This window comes from Tympanuchus pallidicinctus, unplaced genomic scaffold (genome assembly GCF_026119805.1).
Source record: "Tympanuchus pallidicinctus isolate F22 unplaced genomic scaffold, pur_lepc_1.0 scaffold23, whole genome shotgun sequence".
Lineage (NCBI taxonomy): Eukaryota > Metazoa > Chordata > Aves > Galliformes > Phasianidae > Tympanuchus > Tympanuchus pallidicinctus.
Window position 1 is genome coordinate 9,098,530 of NW_026294740.1, and position 22,833 is coordinate 9,121,362.

The window sequence follows — 22,833 nt, forward strand, 5'->3', positions numbered from 1 at the left end:
GGAAAAGTCATCCATCTCAAATCTTACTTTCAACTGTCTTAAGCTACTTTCCACATCACTCTAAAAATGCAAGAAAAATAACAGCAGAGGCTTACCTTTTCACCTTTGCTTACAAGCCCCCCCACCTTTCAACAGATTCTACACCCAGCTGCAACCTTGAGAACCAGATACTTGAAACACCACGGATCCACTCAGCTTCTTCCAATACTGTCTGCATTTAGAACATGCACGTCAGCTACAGAAACTCAGAAGTAATGGGGCTTAACTATTCAGTAAGAATTCGTTTTTATTTGGAATTCTATGCTACAAAAATTCCTTAAGGCTTAAGTGTTCGTGTCACTTAAACAAATAACCATGAGCACTTAAAATGCAGTACTTAAAGATGAAGTTAGCTTATCAGCTATAAACATAAACCACGTTCTCAATTTTTTTTTATCAATTACAAATTCAGAGAACTAGATCTGTAAAGTGCAGATTTTACATTCAGCATTAAAATAGACAAGGCACTTAAACTATTAAGAGATAAAAGCAGCTTTAAATTACTTGATTAAAATAAATGGATAACTAGTGCTCATTTGCATTGTAGATGGATATTTTTCCTTCACCAGAACAAGAAGCTGCAGAGCAGGAACATTGGAAACAATAGTGATCCCTTCCACTATTTACTAATAACCACAACATGGCAACACACAGCTTTTTTCTGCTCTGTTAATCACAGACGACAGCACTGGATGTCCCAGCTCAGCTTCTTACCAAGACAAAAATCCTATTAATTTGTGGGGTTTTGCAAAGAAAACAAAATCCATATTCAGAATATAAATGTAAGAAAGTGATGACTGTGTATCTTTCATATCTATCAGGAGGCTCAATTTTAGATAAGTCACACATTTCAAGAAATATATATATTTATAGGGAGAGAATTTCACAGACATCAACATGGCCAAAACAGAAATAGGATTATGTAGTATGAAAGAACAGATTAAGGTGGAAGAAAAGCTTTCTTCTATAGCTGTGAGAGTGCTTTTAATTTACTTGGTTTTGATGTCATGTGCTACCTCATACACAGGTGACTTCGAAAATTATATTCTGAAGGCCACAATACTTAAAAAAATAGCAATCATGTAAGTCACCTGGAACAATACACAGTTGAACATTCAAGACCAATTCTCAAGGTGTGGATCCAAGTATTTGTCCACTTCTCATTGCTCTTTGTTCACGTTACACGAAGCAGAGCCCAGGAGCAGCACCAGAGTAACTTCTGTGTTCAGATCTCCACCTTCAGCATTTTGAATGCTTTTCAGCTTCTGGCTTCAGCACAGCATCGATTTCTTCATAAATTGCTCTGGCAGAAGAAGAACAGGGCAACTCTTATGTCACAGCTCTGTTTTATTTGGACAAAATGCACCAATTAAGTCCTGGCTGGGAGTTTATGTTGTTTATCTAATATGTACAAACTGCAGGATGCTCAGCTTTCCACATTAGCAAGGAGCCCATCCTGAGATGTCTGTGATTGTACGCTGACTGAGATCTCTCTGGAAATGGTCGCTTTTGATTAAATAAACATGACTGCAAAATGCAAATGGCCTCCATGCCACGAGATGTGCAATTACTACGCTAGTTCAATAAATAAACGAAACCTTTGTTGAGATCTTTCTACCTCACAGTTTGATGGTTCCTTGAAAGTAGGTTTTGTGCAGATGACTCAAATCTTCTCAATTGACTGTTAAAAGGAGAGTGCTGCCACGTGGTTGGTTTATACTAGTTTTCTGCCTAGTTGGCTGTCTGGAGAGGCCCGGCTTGTACTGGTTGCTTATATTTTAAATTCAGGATCTTCTTGAGATTCAGCAAAACATTAAAATAAGGTTGTTATGAGCAGGAATTACTTCACAGAATCATGGTATGGTTTAATTTAGAAGGGACCTTCAATGATAATCTGATCCAACCCTCTGCCATGGGTAGTGACATCTTTCACTAGATCAGCAGCTCAAAGCCCAGTCCAACCTGATTCAAACTCTTCCCATGGTTGAGCAACTTGTTCCAGTGTCTCAGTGTAAAAAATTTCTTCCTTATGTCCAGCCCAAATCTATTCTCATTCTGCTTACAGCCATTATTCCTCATCCTGTGACAAGACGACCTGGTAAAAACTCATTCACCTTCTTTATGAGATCCTTTATGTACTAGAAGGCCACAATATAGGGTCCCCAAAGCCTCTTCTCCAGGTTAAGCCATCCCAACCCTCAGCCCCTATAGGAGTGGTGTTCCAGCCCTCTGATCGTTTTCATGGCCCTCTACACTTGCAAGTCACTCTGCTCCAGAACTACCTGTGTTGAAACATCAACTGGCTTCCTCCACTACAGCCCAACAGCGTTGTATTCACCTTTTCCTATCACTTAATAGGATTTTATTGGATAGTTTTTGACATAGAACTACTTCACCATTTTTGCAGATGCTGATTACTGGGCACACTACAGGAGCCTATTCCTTAATCAGTTAAGCAAGGAGTAATAAAAAAAAAAAAAAAAGCTCCAATCCAATTGGTCACTTAACTCTGCCTAAACAGTATGGTCTGTTTCCTCACTCAGAAGAAAGCCATCTCAGAAGCCCTTTTGCCTTTGGCACCTAAGAGAACTGTAAATTACTTTAAAAGCTACTTACTCTGTAGGAGCCAAAGGATCAAATTCCATTATCTCGTAGTAATGAGGTGTCTGCAACTTGTTCTTCGATGCAGCTGAAGGGTAAATACAGACAGATAAATCCAGATTTAAACATAACTAATAGCACGTTTTATGCATGTTACTTTTTTATTTCTTTCTGAAACAAGCATATTATCTAGTATCTAGTTGCTTTAAATACTAAAATGGGCAGAGAAAACCATGAACTATATGAGTTTTTGTCAGTGTTTGATGCTGCTCTGCTCTTTAACAGGCATTATACAAAGCATTTAAGTGCTAACAAGAAAATAAATCTCCATTAAAGTTAAGTGGTCTGCAGTAATATTACCTGGTGGCGATGGTCCACTTGATGATGTAGTATGTCCAGCCTGTAGATTTACTGGATTCAGAGGCACTGGGCTTAAAAGAGTTGCCAGCTGAGGGAATCAAGCAAAACAATGCACAGATCTGTGAGAAACTGCTGACTTCAGACTCTTGGACTAAAACAGGTAAATTCTAAAGGCAGGCCAACGTTCATAATCCTAATTAATCTCCCTTCCCCACACAATTAAGTTGGCATGACCACAAAATACAGAGCGTTCCCTGATGACTGTGACACAGAACAGGTCCCTGTGTCCCATTTGGACAGCAGTCAGAGTAAATCTTTTTGACACTTGAAGAACAGTAATTCTGAAGAGGAGTGCTACTCACATTGCTATACGTATGTCCAGCTGGGGTGCTCACACTATTGTTTTGTGCTTCAGTTGCAAATCTAGGAGAGTAATGCATTGAAAGTAACTGAGAAACTAGTACAGCTAAATATTCTGATCACTGCATTATTCTTATCTGCTGTGCTGTCTTTACCTTAAGTCACAACTGAGAGCAGCATGAGCAAGTGCTCCATTTATGTAATAGGTGGAAAACTGCAAGGATTCCTTTTTCTATTTTAAACTGTTCTTGGTCTGTACAATTCATCTGTTTCTCCCCTTAACTACTGCACAGGCAAGACTCAAGCAGAAAGTCAACAGATATCTCAAGTATCTTGAGATAAGTTCATGGTTATGACTAAAAGGTGCTTCAGGGTTAGTAAATATTTTAAGCATGTTAAGCAATGTCTAGCACACGGAGTTTTCACTTTTCTACTGGACTAATCTGTAGAAGTATTAAATAACTTCTTTTTTCCAGAGCTTTCCATAAAAATTCCTTGTCAGTTACAGCAGACTCATAGTTCTGATTATCTGCTATCATTTCTTGACAGATTACTCACGGGAACTGCTGAACTTTCACAGCAGCTGCTAAATCTAGCTGGGGGTAAATGGATGGATGGAGCCTTTTTGTGTCTTCAGGGTGTGCAGATATGGAATCTGAAATTCAAAGTGATATTTAATGATCATTTAAGAGTTATTAAGCAAATGTTCCTTACTTGTACTATGACCAATGAAGTTTTGTTTGGAAGGCATATAAAGAACACAGAACCAATTGTGTTTATTGTGACAAAGACAAAATTATAACTGAAGTTAGGAGATTTAGTCACTCCTTGCACTATGACAGAAGTCTGACGTCAGAGAAGGCAAAGTGCCCTTCTCAAAGTGAACTGCTGTTGACATCAAATGCCTCCTTGAAAAAACATAGGAAATCAAGAATAAAAGAATATCTCAATTTCTTTCTTCCAACCTACAGAACAGGCAGCTATCACAGTTTCATAAAGAACGTTCTTTTGAGATCACTGCTCTTCCTCTAAAAATATCAGAAGGAACCTTATGCCATCTTGTATTTATTTATTTTTTTTTAACACGCACACCCAAATTATCATGTTTTATCAGCTTATGGATACCTTTCTTTCAAGAAACTACTCGATCCCTCCACTACGCTCATGTTGGTTTGTTTTAAGAAATCAGACTGCCAGGGAAACATGCATTCATCACTTACTAGGACTTGGAAACTGAGGTGCTGCAGGGTCAGTCCCCAACACTGCAGCCACAGGAGATGGAGAATCTGTAGAGAAGTCAAGGAGATCACTGGAGGGAGCAGATGGCTGTTTCCTGTACAGCTTAACATTCAAAAAGAAAGAAGAAAGTAGGAAAAAAGGAACATGTAGTTTTACATAAGCTGTCATTTTTACAGAAGGTAAATGTTTGAAATCAGATTTGTCACTAACCAAATGCTCCTATAAGTGTCAGCGATATCAGATTTAATGGAGTGGATGGGGGCTGTGGAAATGCTAGCTAATGGACCAGAGAAGATTTCCAGATAACACACATTGCAGCAAGCTGACTCAGTTCCAAAGCGTAACTGTGAGTTTGCTCAGACTCTGACCTTCAACACTCATACATTTCTTACTGGGGCTATTTTGATTTGATAAGTACTTAGGGAATGGGTGTTCTTCCAGTTTCGATTTTGGCAGGAAAAGTTCAAAATCACAACGTTTCCCAGAGCACAGGAGAAAGGTTTGCCTTGTTTCTCTGTGAAAGTGTGAGAATTAAAAACGTAGCCAAAGTTTTTAATCAAAATCACGTACTTGAATCAGATATGGGTTTGGCCACACCAGATTGAGAGAAAAAAAATAAATCCATTTTACCATGGAAATTCCTGGATAAAATACAAATGCACACAGTGCACCATTCAAACCATCCTTTAATCCTACAGTGCCTCGATCGAGCAAAATCATCTACCTACATAACCAGACTGCAGCAACAGCAGATTTTCCAAAGGAAACAACATCGTCTTCTACCTTTCTTTAATAACAATCAGCTGTATTTCAGCTTCCACGAAGCAGTCATTCTCCTACTGAGCCCTGGATGACTGTGCAATTATGGCTTACGAGAAGCTGAAATGTGCAGAACTACTTTGCACAATATAATTAACAACCACAATTATCAATCAATAATGGACAGCCAGATTTGCTACAATCCATTATTCAGAACTCAGAAAAGGCTTTGACTGCAGAAGAAAAAAACCAACCTCAGTAATAGTGAATTCTGATTGTGAAACACATTTTTAGTCTGTAAATGTCTATAGAGAATAAAAGCAACATTACAGTTTCTCATTTCATGTATGGAAAATAATTGTGCTTAGCTATAATGGTAATAAAATTCAAGTAAATCTCATTTTCCTTGATCAAGCTTCCATCTGACATTGTTTTTTGCTTTAGTTAAATCTGCATGAAATTCTGCAATACATTATTAAATATATATTTAATATATATTAATATATATATATATTCAGTAAATATATAGTTAAATCTGCATGAAATTCACAATACATTATTACAAAACATTACAAAACATACAATAAAGAGACAGTTTTCACAATGAAGAGAAAATGGGAAGCTTGCAGTCCTGCAGCTCACAATTCATCCATCACTACTCACCTCTTCACGTTCACGCTGTATTCTCTGGTTCTCCAAAAATCGAACTCTGTTTCGAGAGAACCTGTTGGAATGGCAAAGCTAAAGGTTCGTTCTGACATTTCTGTTGTGCTGCATAACAATCTGGCAGTTATAAGCAAAGCAGCCCTCATTATTTCAGGCACTGTAATTGAGGAAAAAAAATAGGTTTTGAAAAGAAATCCCTGCAAAATATGTTTGTGTACTGATAGGCAAAATGGTGCTACAGTGGGAGCAGAGGAGCTAGATGAATGTCAGCACCTTAAGGCCAATCTGTTACAGAAGGAAAGGCCTGAACTGGCACGGATACGAGACTGGCACACGCTGCACTTGATGTTCAGGCCCACCATGCTGGTGAGGCCCATAAGGATGACATAAATGCAAAGAGGGACAGGAGAACAAAACCTTTCCAACAGCGGAACAAGCATTTGTCCAAAATACATTAAGAACAGAGTTGCCAGGGCCACTAGAGGGAGTCATCATTACATACACGAGGCCAGCGTGCTTCACAACGGTGACTGCTCCTGATTTAATTTAGACTCTACACGAATAATCAGAAACAGAGAATGCAGCATGACTTGTCTTCAAACAATGCACACAGCATGGAACAGATGCAGCTGGTTAAAATAAGTTTGTCTTTTACACATCTCATTTTCAGAGGGAGTTCCAAAGAACAAACCTGTAACAAGCATTAATCAAATAAATCTTAATACTTAATCAACTCCCATGTGCAAAGGCACCTGCACTCAGGAAGACTCGTTACAGTAAGCCACAACATCACAGTGCTGAGAGGCACAGCCTTCTGCCCATTTCACAATGGCCTGTTAATTGCTCCTTCAATCACCTGGTGAGTCCTCCACAAGGAATTTTTTAAACCATGCCCACAAGCTGCTATTCACAACTCATGAGGCTCGTGGCATTGCCAGCACTCATCAGCCTTAATAAACATATAAGCCCACCTCTGACTAAAGTGGATTTCACAGGATCATTTAGGAGGATGTAAACTGCTGAACATGGAAGGCTCGTTCCCATTGAACAAGAATGAGTATGTTCACTATGGTATTTTGGAAGAAAATGGTGGAATTCTGAATTTATGTTTCATTTCATTTTTGCCAGCACCTCATCAAGCTGCTGCTGCCATAACAGGCAAACACACGAGATGTCAACACAAGCACTGCAGCGCTTCCATGTGTGAAGAAACATTTCCTGCTGTAAGGCAGGTAGAACAGCTTGTTTCGATTCAGTTGGGAAAAGCAAGCGGCTCTCTTCAGCATGCAATAAAGCAGAACGCTATTCCATGGCCAATTTCTGCAGTTAAGGCTGTCAAAGTTGTTCAGAAAGGACAGTGAATATTCCTTCCTGGAATTGTATATATATAAATGCAGTGACCATCACCAGACCTGAAAGATTTGTAGCAGACTGACGGCAAATCCACCATGCTTGACAAGAAAGGAACACCAAATTCCAAAATGATTTTTGTGTGCCTCCATCTCACTTCCTGCCTATGCTGTCAGCTTGTTTTACCACATTCTGATGGTCTTATAACTACCATTACCGACTGCTTCTGATGTGCCCAGGGGAAGGCAAACAGATTATCTGCTCCTATTGTTATCACACCTCCTTCTGGATGTATGGAAAAATCTGCCTCCTTGGAAAGATTCAGCACTAGTCCCACAGACTGACTGTAGCCACCAGGTGTGCTTATCCAGTTCGGACCACTTACCTTTCATGTCCCAGGAGAACATTATTCAGATCTTCATTTACTTGTATTAACTCTATTATCACATCTTCATTCTCCACTGTCACCAACAGCTCCATGATCCGTTCCTGCATCATCCGACACGTCTTGTACAGCTTCTACCCAAAGAAGGGGAAGAAAAAATCTGAAGTCACAACCGTGTTCTCCTAATTTCAGTTTTGGAGAAGAATGATAAGACAGTTGAGCACAGGAGGCTCGCAGGTCACGTCCCTTCATTTACACAAACCACACACATACCAAGCATTGCAAATAGTGTGATTTTCATGCCTTTGATCTCTGCAAGGCCATGCTGACAACTCCTATCATCAAACCAGCACTCCTACCCCTACCAGCCCCTACCCATGACCTACCTTCATTTCTGAGGATATAGCTGTCTCTAAAGTCTAAATTACAAATTAGAGAATAATGAAGACTCCTCTGGGTGATGCAGAGTAAATTTGATTTGAGCCTGATTGAAGCTGATTAAACTCAGTAGGATACTTCACATGAATGTAATGAATGTGATCCAGGTTCAACATCTGCTAGAAGGAAAGACAATGGTAGTCTAAAGGATAAAGTGCTCTGTGACATCACCGTGTAGCTCTAAGTCCTCCTCTCAGTGGGGAAGTCTGGATGCTCCTCACCCATGCACTTTCTCGTGCATTGGCACAAACCTTGCATTACCATCCGGTGTGATATTTATGAGACCTTTCTCAGCAGAACGTTGCATTACTGCCAGCTAAAATGGTGGTTAGTTTATTTACATTTCTCTCCCCTGCAGGTTTTGCCTGTTCAAAGAAACACATTCTTTAGCATCAGAAGCTTCATCTCAGCCAAGATTCTTTTCCCACAGTGTATTTTTGCGAATGCTGGCTGGCTCTGCTTAAGGAAAAAAAAAAAAAGGGAGGGCAAAATCTTTTAGGTCTTTTCCAACCTTGGTGATTCTATGATTCTATGATTCTATGAAAATACTGTTTGCACACTGCTATTCAGAAAGGGCTCTGGTATTATTTTCAAAGTGTTCTTGTTTTTCTCAAGAAACATAAGCTTTGTTTAATTCTTTAATTTATTATGTAAGAAGAAATGTTCCACCCCTCTGCCAAATCTGCATACACATTACTTTACTGCTCACTATTGTATCTTCACCCATCCAGGATAGAACACACAGAAATGTATGCAGTCAATGAATACAATTAAATTTTAAACCTCTTCAGCTCCACATCTTATAACCTTGTCCACACCTCAAAAATGACTATTTCTTACGAATCCATTCTACAGGCAATTTTCTTTGTAAAACTGAATAAATCACGAAGCAGTAAATCGTGATGCTCATTTTGAGGAAGAATTTCTACGTTTTATTCTGACTCACCATGAAGTCCAGCATTTTGAAAACTGGAATTTACAGCAATGCACTACCAGCTCATATAAAGCCATCGGTGATCCCAATGAACTCGTGCCAATGTTCCCCACCTGGCAATGTGGGCCTTAATTCCTGCACATCCATCAGACATGCCTGTTCACTGCCCAGTACAAACATTTGTGGCTCTTTCAGCTTATAATGGGCTTCTGGTATTCTTCAAAAACTGTTACTGGCAAGCACAATGTTTCATGTGAGATTTGCTATCCTTAGTCTAGAACAGGGTGGGGAAAGGCTGGAAGCAGTCATTCACCAAACTGCAGAACCAAAAATACGTTGCACTGATGAAGTTTACCCCCTTAAAGGTTTTTACTCAGAGACCCTGGATAATCAGAAGGGCTGATACTCATCTCTCCCACTCACTCAAAGCCTAAACAAAGAGCTCTTGTAACAAAGGACTTTGTTCTCCAGCAACAAAAGCCTAACACAAGAAATCCAGGTAAAGCCACAAGCAAACATGCATGTTAAACATGGTTAAAGAAACAGGCTGGCCATGCTTGGTGTTCCGTACCACTCAGTGCATGGAGGAAAAGAACAACAATGAAATTAACATAGAAGGAATGAGTTTTTAGTCACTCCCCCACAAATGGGAACTCCACACCCTGTCCTCAAACTTTTGCCAACAATTTTATTACTGGGAGTGTCAATAAGAATCCACCGGTTTACCGTGGACAACCCAGTGTGTGCGCCTGCATGCAGAAGGGCTGCTCTGTAGGAGCCAGGAAATGAAAGGCGCCCTTCCTGTTTCACAGCTGAAATATCCCTGGTTCACTGGCCCTTCCTCCTTGGACCTGCGGCTCTACAGATCTCTGCCAGAGACAGCAGTGGAGGTGCCAGGAATTTCCTGGGGAGCAGAAACCCAGCGATTGATTCTGTCTCCTATCTGGTTCCCACCCACCAGCAGTGCTGGTGGTCAGTGGTGGTCATTAAAGGTGAGACACAGTGGTCAACTAGTGCTATCTTTCTAAATCTCAGCCTTCAGCTGAGAACCAACACAAAAAAAGGATGCAACTGAACAGTGTAACCCTGAAGGCAAACAAACAGTACCCAGAAAAATTCCCTGCAAAGGAAGAATTCTCCACACCAAAGTCTTGCAAAAATTATATCAGTTCTTCAGTGCATTTATGTTGACAAATTACCAAAACTGTTTCCTTGTCACAGAATTTTGGAGGTAAGTTTAGAAAAAGAAGGATATGATAAACTTATTTATTTCTTCCAGAAAACACGAAACATCAAGATGTCCATTTAACATACAAAGCTGCTGAAATGCTCAACAACGCTACATTTTAAATTTCTCAAACAGAAAAAGTACGAGCAAGTAGATCGTATGCATCTTCACTATCAAATCTAAACTTGACTATTGCAAGACACTACTTCAGGCTACACTTCAAGAGCACCTGGCTCCATCTAACGTGCAGCAAGCTTCTGGGCTTTGAGGTCATGTACAGAAACCCAAAGCCTCATTTTCTTCACTGTCCTTCAGTTTGCCTTTAAGGTATTGGCAATAATAAAGAGAGCTCTGAAAACTCCAGGACGGATATGAGATATTGTGTCATCACTTGTTTTCCCAGCAGGCAACTGCGCTCACCTGGAATGTTTCTCAGGGCTGTTTGACAGAACATGCTTAACAGAGAATGCTCCATTATGAAATTCCTTTGCCCTTGGAAGTCCCTACAGCTTAAATTTACATTGCAAGCTGCATTGTCCTTTCATGACTATCTAGATGTCGGGGAAGGTAAAGGAGACTAGAGGAACTGAGCAAAATCAGAGGCAGAAACTTGATGTTGGTTTGATTTTGCCATCTAAATTCCGATGTTACAAGATAGGATACAACAGATCCTAAAACCAGTTGTGTTCAAATTAACAACCCCATCAATGAATTACCTCATACCTGTAAAAGATTCATATCATCCGGATTTTCAGAGCCAGGAACATTTTCTTTTAATATTGATGACATGACTCTCACATTCATTTTCGCCATATCCAGTTCACTGTACAGTTTCCCAATCTGTTCATTTCAACAGGACAGAATATTGTGCAGGTGAACAGAGAGAGCAAAGTAATTCTTACCTCTAATACGTACTTTCTTCCCCATTAGGCATAATATGGGTCTAATTAGCATTATTTTACTCCACTGACATTCTATGGAAATCAGCTCAGTTTTTATGCATCCAATCACACTAAGACCTAAGCCCAAAAATACTAGTGGTTTCCTATACATGTAGTGCTTCTCTAAATACTGAGAAGACTTTTTAGTTAACTGCAGGCCAAGTGGGATCAGAAGCAAACTGTCCCTTCCTTTCTGCTTTTAAGTACAATTTCTTCACATGAGTCTTATCTAAAACTAAGTTCGGCTTCCTCACTCATCTCTGAAGGATCTTTTATCAACATGCATAACTTGCTCCTAAGAGATCAGCAGAAATTCTTAGCTCAAGTGAACTATTCCACTCCCTGGCTGGGTACAGCCTGGCATTTACCCAAGTGATTTCTGCATGCTTTGTTTTGGCAAATCACCATACGAAACATCTTCAGGTGAACAAATCTAGAACCATGAATAATGAACTATGCTTCTTGAGATGATGGTTCCATCTACGACCTGCAATGCTGAAACTGCATGTTCCTAGCATGTTTCAGGTGGAATGCCCCTCCCCTCCAAGCCTGTGGTACTGTACCTGTTCAGGTATCAACAGTAACGTTGGGCCCGTGGGAAGAGGCAACAAAGAACGTTTTGGGGGATTAGCAGAAGATGGTGATGACTTTGCAGAAGATGGGGACTGCTAGAAGACAAAAGAGCAAAGCTTGCATTTAACAGAGGAATTGAAACCGACTTCCAGATGAGAGTGCTACCATCATCTGTCAGACCACAGAACCAGGCATTAGCTTTCAAATAACCAATGCTGAGCAAGCTCTATTTGTAAGAATGAGACTAATAGCTAGTTTGTAGCAGTTTGGAATTTGAGAATGTTTTTCAATTAGTTTGCTTAGTAAATTCCACTACAGACAAAGCAGGAATGGCTGAGAACAAGCTGTCTGTCCTTGACCTCTGAAGCCATCTGACAGTGAGTCCTACCTTAAGTGCTACCACAGTTCTACAACCATGGTGGTTTAGAATGCATTCACACATGGAAAGAGTGACAGGCTGGGGGGTTTCACTTGTGTTACAACTGAACTGACTGCAGCAGAAGGCAACCCTGCACAAGACTGTATACATCACATGCTTAATCTCACAGAGACTGAGCTATAGATTGTATCCAGGTCTGCTGCAGCTAAGATTGACAGGTTTGCAACAGAATTTAATGGACTGAAATATGTGGCGGACAGAACTGTCTCTTATTGCAACTGGTAAGGAAAAAATTGTTGTCTAGCAAAAGCACTTTCTTTCAATTGTTCAAGATACAGCTTGTTCAAGCAGCCTTAAATACACGAGTTTTTGCACTCTTTGCTATTCAGTCGTTGAATCAAACTCAGTGTAACGATATCCTTCCTGTCTACACTGATTACAGTCATCTAACTCTGTAATTGCAAGGTTGCACCCAAAGGTGAACAGCTTTCACATATCCCAAGTCTTGTGAAAACTTTTCTAACAGAAAAATTCTGGAAATAACTGCTGGAAAGCATGGATAGCACGTACTGTATTGTCAGCCAATATCCCATGCTCAAGCCGTATTTATATTTAATGTATCCCAGATGCTACACAATGATGTTTAGCATATATATGCCTAAACACAAAGGTAGAAATTAGCTACAGGTCAAACATTATTGAATGTAAGTTATGCAAACAGCTATGGAGAGATACAGGCAACAGACCTCTCTTGGAGATCTGTACCTCTCTCAGATTAAAATTAAAAACAGACACTGTTCCAGGGAGATGTTATTGCAGCCTTCTAAATAATCTAAAGAAACTATTTACTCTGAGTGTGGTGAGGCATGAACCAGCCTGCCTAGAAAGGCTGTGGATGTCTCCTCCCTGGAAGTGTTCACAGTCAGTCTGGATGAGATCTTGAGCAACCTGGTGTGGTGGGAGGTGTCCCTACCAATGGCAAGGGGATGGAACTGATGCTTAAGGTCCCTTTCCACCCCATACCATTCTATAATTCTTTGAATGCTCGAATTCTGAATGGCATGTTTTCAGGCAAATCTTACTCATTTTAGTTAAGGCTTCCAAAAGCTGACAAGTTTCAAGCATTCATCTCTCATTCATTTTGAGGCAAACTGGTTGCTCAGATTTTTCAAATGCTCTGGAAGTCTCAAGAGACAGAAACTTCCTCTTTAAGAACAAATCTACTATTCCGTGGTTTTAAATAAAAGACACTATTATATAGGACAGGTTTCTTTGTTGTTATCTTAGCTGCTGTAATTGAAACTGATTTCTGCTCACATGCTTAAGTAGATTGGTCATACTCTGCCCTGGAGCATTTAGAAAACAAAACAATAACGTACACACCTTCTGTGTCTACAGAGCTCATACAATTAACACATCCTGCTTCTGATTTACAGTGGATTAATGAGGCATCCCTGCATATCCCCACCTTAGACCTTTCTTTGCTGGTAGCAGAAGATGGAAACTCCACTCCTTTCTTCAGCAGTTCCAGATAAACTTCTTTTACTTCGGTCACATCCACCATTCCTTGGAACCCTCGAGCCCATATCTGGTTTTGAAATAACAGTAACAGTCACAGAAATGGACAGTCAGTTGGGGCAGACAAACTTTTCTAAAACATACAATCCTAAAGGCATTTTCTCCATGTGAACAGCACGTTTTCAGCCTCTATCTGCTCCAGCTAGCTCCAGTTTAAAACACGAGAAAGACTGCAAAACTCTCAAGTTCCCTCTCACCCTGCTTATCACCACAGAGGGGAGCAAATACACAGACTGGGAGAGGAATATAAAAGGCAGAGGCTGACAGTTTTCCAGGACTCTTTCTAGTTCTGTCTTCTTGTCTTCCACTCTGCGCTACCCCTGCACGAAGCAGAAGAATAAAGCCCATGAAAAAGGTTTCCATGAGTACACTGCAGGAGAGAAATGAGATGCATATAAAGCAGAGAGACAAACAGCCAGTGTTTGCTCTGGGCTCACCATGATGAAGGTCAGGATTTTCTCCTGCAATTCAATGGGCAGGTTGTATCTGGGGTTCAGCAGTTTCACCAGCTTGTCCTTGCAGAAGTCCTTCTTCACAACTAATGACTGGAACCTTGGACCACAGTTCTGCATACACATGTCTAGCAGCTGCAAACACAAGAAGCTTCTGTTACGTATATGTCAGGAAAAAAAAACCTTTACTTCCTTAGTTTATGCCAAGGTGTTGCAGGGAAAGAGTACTAATGGATCTGAACAGATTATTGCCAGTAGTCTCACAGTGCTGTCTGAGGAGGTTACTGCAGGGAAACAAAAGTTCAGCATGTGCACTTCTACTGCTATGCACGTACAAAACGAGATGGGTTACCCAGAATTAAACTATTTTTGACAGCGAAGCCCAGCCAAGCTTGTTTCCTTGTCACAGCAGTTACTGAACACGTCATACCTTAATGGTGTGAAATCTGTCCGTAGCCTGAAAGAAATGACTTGTATAAGACGATTAATTTAATGCCTAGCAAACAGGTCCCCTGGTCTGACAGATTCTGAAGAGCTCTGCAGATGAGGAAAACAAGCTTACTAAGTGCCTCTCTTCTAATCTGCCCTCTAATGTGAGAGACTAATGAAAAAATAGAAAAGAACAAATTCAACAACTCAGAGCACAATTTCTCCACGTGTTTTAAAGGTCACACTGATTTGAAACAGAGCAGGTGAATTGTTGCAGTTGTCAGATTCATCTCCACTACAGCTGTCTACTTTCAAAACTGCCTGGAACGCTCAGAATGGGATCTCTGCAAGCAGCACATCAGCCCTATCAAACACAGCACGTGTCATCGTGACGTTACACCTCTCCTTCATGCACCTGGAGACAGCTGGCTGCAATTCCCTTTTTGCAGAAGAGATATCAGTACATCCTAACCACCTGGAATCAGGCCAGTACAGGTTTTGTTAGGGAGCTGGGGCTGATCACAATCAGAACTCATCTTGCCTGGCACAAAACTGGAGATCAACTAAGGTACTATGATGCTCCACACAGAGAAAGAACACTCACTTGCACTTTTCACTCTTCAACCTTGTCTTTTCTCTCTTGATTTGAGAGCGAGGACAGAAAGGTGAAAGCAAAGGGCAGAATTCACAAAAGTTTGCAAAATTCTGTGGCTTTAGAGTCATAAAACTTCCCCAGAATCATGCATCAGGCAGAACCCAGTCACAAAAGGATACAACAAATTTAAGGCTGCTACTGTAACCGTGATCAAAATATGCAAGTACACTCTCCTACCCAGAGCAGACTGTGTTTAGCTCTGTTGGAGTCATTTTAGAAACTAGTTTTCCAGCTCCAGGACCTGGGGATTTTTCTCCCAGCACTATCAGGAATTTCAGGGAGAAGTGGCTAAGACCAGAAGAAAATGCACTGCTGAAATAAAGAGAGCAGAACAAAGAGACACTGGCAAACTGCTGCGCAAAAAAACAAAGATAATTACCAAAAATCTTGGCTGGAATCATTATTTCTCATGAGCACATGAAACACATGCTAATAAGCCAACTCATCTGCCTGTACAGTACTTCAAAGATGGCTGGTGTAAAACATTCCCAACCCAGAACACAAGAAATTTGGTATGCTATTCTCTATCATTAATTTTTTGCATACGGGACTGACTGTTTACCTTCTGAAAGTACTGAAGCTAATGGAGAAGACCCTCCATTAAATTAGGCCAGTTCAGCCCACTTACTTCACCCAAGCTGGTGAAAAAAACAAAACATAACAAAACAAGAATTTGACTTTATTTTTAACCAGCCCATTCATGAACGAGGCACTTCTGTACTAATAGCACCTTTACTTACAATGTCACTATGGTTATTTATCACTGTAAGCAGGACTTCACTTTCCTGAGATCCATTGGAGCAAATGGACCCAAGTCAGCCCAGCCAAGTGCTGTAGCATACAGCACAATGGAATCTCAGCATACACATTTTCTAATAACAGAACTGGTAAATTAACGTGAATCAACCCATTAACCCTTCTCTCAATGAGGGGCAGGATTTGAGGACTGTAGGAATGGACAACGCTGCTGTGTTCCAGGCAAGCTGATAGTGGGCAACCATTGAGAAGAGATTTGCACTGAGTGGGAAGGGGGGAGAACTGCACAAGCACAGCCCTGGGGTTCACAGAGCACCAACACAAAGCTGAGGCGACAGAAGGCACCTGAGCAGACATGAAGGCAAGCCTAAGAAATAAAAGACAGAAATGAACAGGGGAGAAGCCACTGGGGATAACAATAAAAAAGCCAACTACATTCCTTATCAACAGTGACCTTGCTCAGAGTTCTGCAGGACTAACTGCTCATCTCAGGCAGCCACATATGAGGTCCATAAAGCAACAGTGAATGCATTAAGTTTGCAACAGGTACCTTCAAACTTAATGTGAATGCAAGAAAACACAGACAAACAGTCTGCATTCTAATATTTCTAACTGAAAGAGAACAAGTCATCAATCCCTGCCCAGGCTTATAATCCACTAAACTCATACTGCTGTCCTACCAAATAGAGTTTCTGAAAGCCAAGACGCTTGAAGAAACTGGCACAGGCTGCTTCTTAGCTGCCATTCACTACTCACAATGTAGCAGCCATACAGACGTTACCAAGATCTTTTATTCCTAAAAGCAAACTTGTGTGTTAACACAGGTGCACGGAGGAACACATTAATGAACTACTTCCCCATACGCTGTTCAGTTCCTAAGGCCTCACAAGATTCAGAACTGGGGCACTGCAGAGACACCGAACAGGTGCCTCAGCATTCACTACGTAAACACATTTTACACAACCAAAGCTTATTAATGAGCCAGATAACACACGCAGACTCTGCTGGATTCCTGCCTAAAAGTTCCAATCCTCGTTCTGTGGTTGAGCAATCAGCACTGCCAAGCCTGATCTCTCGGCTTTATCAGGGAGAGCAAGAAGCAGCTTCAAGGCCTGGCACGCACACACCTTGATCCATGTGACTTCACAAGCACCAGGTAACTTCCCTAGATCAGAGTACAAGCAGTTAGGCCACAGCCAACACATTACACAGCTGGCACTCACCCTTCCTCCTGCAAGCAAATAAACACATGTTTAAGATAGAGGAGGAAGACAACACTACTGAGATTTAACATGTCTCGATGACAGTACTGGGGCTGCGCCACCATGCAGTGGTGTTACTTCAGACACAGACTTTCAGTCTTTCTGCACGTTTCAGTCTGCCTGCATTCCCTGGGAAGGATCTGCTTTAGAAGTAGTTTTATTAAGACGACGATTCCAGAATTTCAAGGTTGAGTAAACAAACGTGGATCAAAGTACATTCCAAAGGAAAAGTGGTTTCAAGACTTTGCTGCCTTCTTAGAATCACAGAATGGCCTGGTTTGAAAAGGATCTGAAAGATCACCTGGTTTCAACTCCCCTGCTATGGGCAGAGTCACCAACCACCAGATCAGGCTGCCGGGAGCCACATCCAGATAGAGCTACGAGAAACACAGGCTGGAGAGAGAATTAGATGTAGAGTCCCAAAAGCAGGAAGACAGCATCTACTGCAAGAAAGGCAGGCAATAAGTATAGCTTGTCAAAAGAAAGAGCTCTTGTTTTTGTTGAAATCTGGGAGAAATCAAGGAATTTTTAAAAGGTAATGGTTGAGGGTGGGGCCTCTGCTGATTTGTTTATTAGGAAGTGAAAATGGCTTGCTTTCCATTTGCAATGACTTACTGATCCAATCCAAGTATCTCAAAATGAGAAACAGGAACAATGTCATTATTGCAATCAAGAACATAAAATAGAATGGCCCATAGAAGGACCAGCTTGGGATCAAAGGAGTTAAAAGTCATCCATGGTTAGCAGTGAAGTCAAAGGGAAGGTTTCACACACAACTGATAGCAGTGAGGGCAGAAAAGGGGAAAAAGGGAGCCTGGAACAGAGGAAGAAGTGAGGACAGAAAGTCTTACATAGGAGCAAAGGTAGAAAGAGAGCTAAATGTGAGTGGAGAAGGAGACTGGAACTGCAAAGAAGCTGTGAGAAAGCGATGAACAAGAAGTACCACTGAAACCTGGTATGCATTCCACCTGCAAGCAAACAGAATAAGCTTCCAAGTAAACATGATAAAGCTCTTCCTTGGACACAGCTGAAATAAGAGCTCCTTGAGTATGTCTGCAGGGCAAACATCCTGATAAGGACTCAAATGTAAGTACTGGGCCCTGGAAACTCCAGCTGACTGCATTGGAGAGCTGGGGTGCACAAGGACTGCAGAAGAAAGCAAGAAGATCTGATATAGGGATTGCAGTTACAGTGGAAACCAAGTGTTTCTGTTATGCAAACACATGGAACACACAAAAAGGTGACTCATGAGACAGTGGAGGAGGAAACTGAGAAAGCAGTGCGGAAGTGGAATGAGCTGAAGGTATACAATGGTATGTTCAGCACATTTATCTGCCTCTCAAACTTGTCAAGTGACACTTAAGCAATTGCTAACCGACCTACAATTCAACACTATCAATCACCTATCTTTCTTAATCACCTCTCATATGTTGATATAGATAATGATTTTGCACAACAAATAGCAAACCTGTGATTAACAGTACTCAGAGTGCAATGCAGACAAACCTCTCTACACCCTTAAAAAAGTCAATTGTCAAATGCAGCTCTGCAGCAGCTTATAACACAAACTGCTTCTTCCTGCAGCTGCACTGCTGTCAGCCAAGAGAAATTCAGGTTGGGACCTCTGGATTTATGACAGCATCAGGAACTTCTTGCTACTGCTCACCTTACCAGCGCACTGGAGAACATCAGCATGCTCCTGTAAATCTTAAACCGACTGAAATCATAACTCTTCCCCAAAACCTGGGAGAGCTCAAAAGCAGTGTCACGTTCTGAAGGCCAGGTAATCTGCAGTGAGGACACTCCCGGTCACCCCAACCTTTAGTCACAACATCTGAATCCTGCAAGGCTTATCCTCTGCCTTTCTGCATCACTTAATTCACCACTGTTAACCCTTCATTCAAATCTTGTTTATTTACAAAACAGGTAACACACATTTTAGAATGCGACCTCAAGCACTCAGTCTAACCAAGGTCACCACGAGGTAACAGAAAGGCCAGACAGCTTTTATGGCATGTCCTCAGCTCTGTGCCTTTCACAGACAGGTGGGGTGCTCACAGAGCCACAGTTGCTGGAGTAAAGAAGAACCAAACTGCTTTTACCAGCTGCAGGCTTAAATAAAATACAAAGCAGCAGTACATTTAGGAAGAACGAACACCAGTGGACCATCAGATCTACACTGGCAGAGCTATTCACACAAGCAACAAAGACAGAAAACGCCCTGGAGAGTCATATCAGTGCCAGTTTGCATGTCATCTTATCATTTGAAATGTTTTCTGTCTTAGCGTCCAATTAACATAACCAGAGCTGTACTTACAGACAGGGTGAGCCTGATCTCCTTATGGTTACAGTTTTTTGAAAGCTTCTTCTTTAACGCTTTGACTGCATCCTTAGGCCTGTGACAAGACATCAAATAGAAAAGTACCAGAGAAACTGTTTTTCCAGTTCATAACTACATCCAAAATCCCAAAATACCGGCCTGAGATTGGGGCATCCCTGTATTTACACCCACTTACAAACAGAGTCATTTCCCCACAGATTTTGGTAAAATTTCTTCAGCAATGAGCAAGATAAACAAAGCAGCCAATCGGGAGCATTGCTGCTGAGATTTGTGCAGAGAAATGAAGTTATTCTTCGCAGGGCCTCCTTCCAAACTGTATTACTTCACTGTCATACTGTGGATTTACTCACCTAGTGTGGACAACATCCGCTGCTATGAAAGGGAATAGGAAATGCCAAATGTACCAAGACTTGACTCGCACCTATTTTTCAAATATGATGTGATCAAAAGATATTCTCCTGGGAGTGCTGCAAGAAGTAGGGGTGTCTTGGCTAACCCCCAATCTTTTAATTGCTGGATGCTTTTAACTAATCTGAGTAATTATCAGGTACAGACAGACAACGCATTCCACCCAAGAGAGTGGCACTTCCACTACAGTCTTTCTCATTTCTATATATACACCCCATATCTGCTAACTATCTCTGTAGGAGGAAAAGGGTGGAAGACAGTATCAAAGTTTATCACATGTGGGAAACAATTCTGACTGATTAATATGGGCTATGTATAGTGTACCCAGAAATTACAGCTATTAGGGCCAGCTCAGTGCTCATCATCAACAAAAACAAGATGTCCTCAAGTCTCTTTAGGATCTCTGTGGAATCTAAGATGGAACCATAAACTGAACGTGTCAATTACAGAAATCTTTGCTGAAAACATTACCAAGTTGATTAACTTAAATGGGTATTTACCACTGCCACTTCTTTTTTTGTTTTGTTTTCCTCAGTTTGAAAGTCTGCTGTACCTTATAGAAAAAAAGCAGCAACTTCTGTATTTTTGCTTCGATCCTATGGCCACCCGCAATTAGACCAGCAGAACACAGAGTCAGTGATGGATGGGAGGGGAGAGGAAAACCTCCCCCTGCAAAGCGACGCTGCTACCCCACTGCTGCTTCTGTCTGAAGCATCTGGAAATGCCCTGCTCAAGAGTTGGGTATTACATTAAAATAACAATTTGCCTAATTAGATACAGCAGTTCCTCTGTTCCTAATATCCTGTTACAGACTGGGACTAGCAGCAGTTGCCTAGGAGGAAGCTTTAAGGAGCTGCTCTGTAAGCATAAGCTGTACACAAGAGGAAGTAGTTCATTAAAAAAAGCTCTGTTGCATAGAAACTTCACATAAAACTACCACAGATGGTCAGAACGTGCTGTGGCTCATGGCAAGGACTGGGAAGGAGTTACTGCTGAGCCCCCGAGCTCTCAGTCACAGGTGAGAGGTGACACTGGGAAAAATGAAAGGAGGAAAAACTTGCTATAAAGGAAGATACGGATACCTTTTTTTTCTGAAGAAAGCTCTCCAGCAGCGTTATAGCGTGCCACTGCCCACTGCCTGCGAGTGCTAGACACGTGTGTGCCAGCAACGGGTGTGCCAGCAGGTCCCACACAGAGCTCACCTCCCCCTGCCCACACCGCTAAACGCTGCTGCTGGGGCCGGGCGGCCTCGGGTTCCATCAGCAGCTGTGCTTTAACACCTGAGCGGCCAGAGGACTTCTCCTAGCCGGGGCTCTGCAGGGCACGGGGCCGTTCTGCCCGACGAACAGCACGGGCTGCACGAAACGCGGACGGAACCCGCGCTGCCACCTCTCGCCAACAGCTCTGAGCCGCAGCCCCGGCAGACGGGCAAAACAACTCCCGAGGAGCCGGGCTGCCGTTCGGCTGCCCGTACGCACGTGTGCACACACACATACAACACATACACACACACACGCGTAGCCCCGGCCCCGCTCACCCCTCCTCCGTGGCGTTGATCACGTCGCAGATGTGCATGAACTGACCCCACTCCTCCGTCTGCAGCGATCCGAACGTCGCCCGGTCTGTAAAGCCAGGGGCACCGCGGTCACCGGCGGCACTCGACCGGCCCAGGATCCCCGCTGCCCCCGCCCCCTACTCACCCACCAGGCTCCCCACGGCGGTGCCGAACGGGTCTTTGGGCGCCTTCCCGAAGGCCATGGCCGCCGCCTCCCCGGGGCAGCCCCCTCCCGAGCGGCCCCGTCCCGCCGGGCGCTCCTTCCCTTCCCGGGCCGGGGCGGAGCCGCCCGCAGGTACGGCAGCGGGGCGGCCGCGATCACGTGCGGGCCGGGCGGCACCGCCCCGCGGGGCAGAGCCTCAGCGCCGCTCCGGCCCGGGGAGCTGCGTGTCTGGCTGCGGAGCGAGACCCGCCCGCCGCCGCAGGGCTCCTCGGCCACCTCATACGCGGCACCGAGCGGTGCGGAGCACGGGAAGCCCGGCACGGAGCGAGGAGCCGCGGCTCGGAGCTGCCTGCTGGCGGCCGGCGCTCGGAGGAGTTCGATGGAAGAAACGGCACGAGCTGCCTGGGAGCGCTCGCCCGGATCGGTTCTGCGGAAGAAAGAAGTTTGGGCTGAACGCTGTAAAGCTCGCCTGTAAGAGCCCGCAAAAAACCGAGGTGGAAAAGGAGCTGACGCTGATCCCATTCGCGCAGTCACCCCACATACTCCGCAGAGCTGCCTGTGCATCCCACAGCGGGGCTTTCTTTTTGTGGTTACTATCGGTGTGCCGCTCTATCGCAAATTTGACTTTATCTCAGACTCAGACAATGCCGGGGAACAAAACGTGGCATGAATGAAGATTAAAAGCTCAACTGCAGTTTTTGTTGACTGCGAGTTGTAATTATTGCAGTGTCAAACAAACACGGAATCGCATTAACCTTCACTTGAGTACAGCTTAATCAGTCACAGTCAAAACACGATATAACCAAATAAGTCATTTGCGTGACATTAGAATATCATGAATGAACAAAGCTGTCTTTGCACTGACGAGAGCCCTGCCCAGCAGGAACGCGCTCATTTGCGTACATCTACGGCCCCACCTGCAGGCCGGCACAGCACAGCACGAAGGAGGGGAGCATCTCCCACATCCCTACAGTACAAGGCA

At 42.7% G+C, this 22,833-nt stretch overlaps 1 protein-coding gene across 2 annotated transcripts; it reads right to left on the bottom strand.

Annotated features, from left to right (window-relative positions):
* Positions 1–268: 268 nt before the first annotated feature.
* On the bottom strand, positions 269–21,975 carry TOM1L1 (target of myb1 like 1 membrane trafficking protein). Of its 2 annotated transcripts, none has more exons than XM_052687803.1 (15): positions 21,834–21,975; positions 21,671–21,755; positions 19,702–19,780; positions 14,268–14,417; positions 13,721–13,840; positions 11,864–11,965; positions 11,083–11,199; positions 7,760–7,893; positions 6,022–6,082; positions 4,581–4,701; positions 3,919–4,015; positions 3,363–3,423; positions 3,001–3,088; positions 2,656–2,728; positions 269–1,342 (listed from the first exon to the last, which is right to left on the bottom strand). In XM_052687803.1, exons 1-15 carry the CDS (start codon positions 21,889–21,891, stop codon positions 1,279–1,281), a joined length of 1,410 nt encoding a protein of 469 aa, XP_052543763.1. In that variant the 5' UTR covers positions 21,892–21,975; the 3' UTR covers positions 269–1,278. The 2 variants fall into 2 exon arrangements, with proteins under 2 accessions (XP_052543763.1, XP_052543762.1); XM_052687802.1 differs by having other exon boundaries at positions 11,864–11,968.
* Positions 21,976–22,833: the final 858 nt, after the last annotated feature.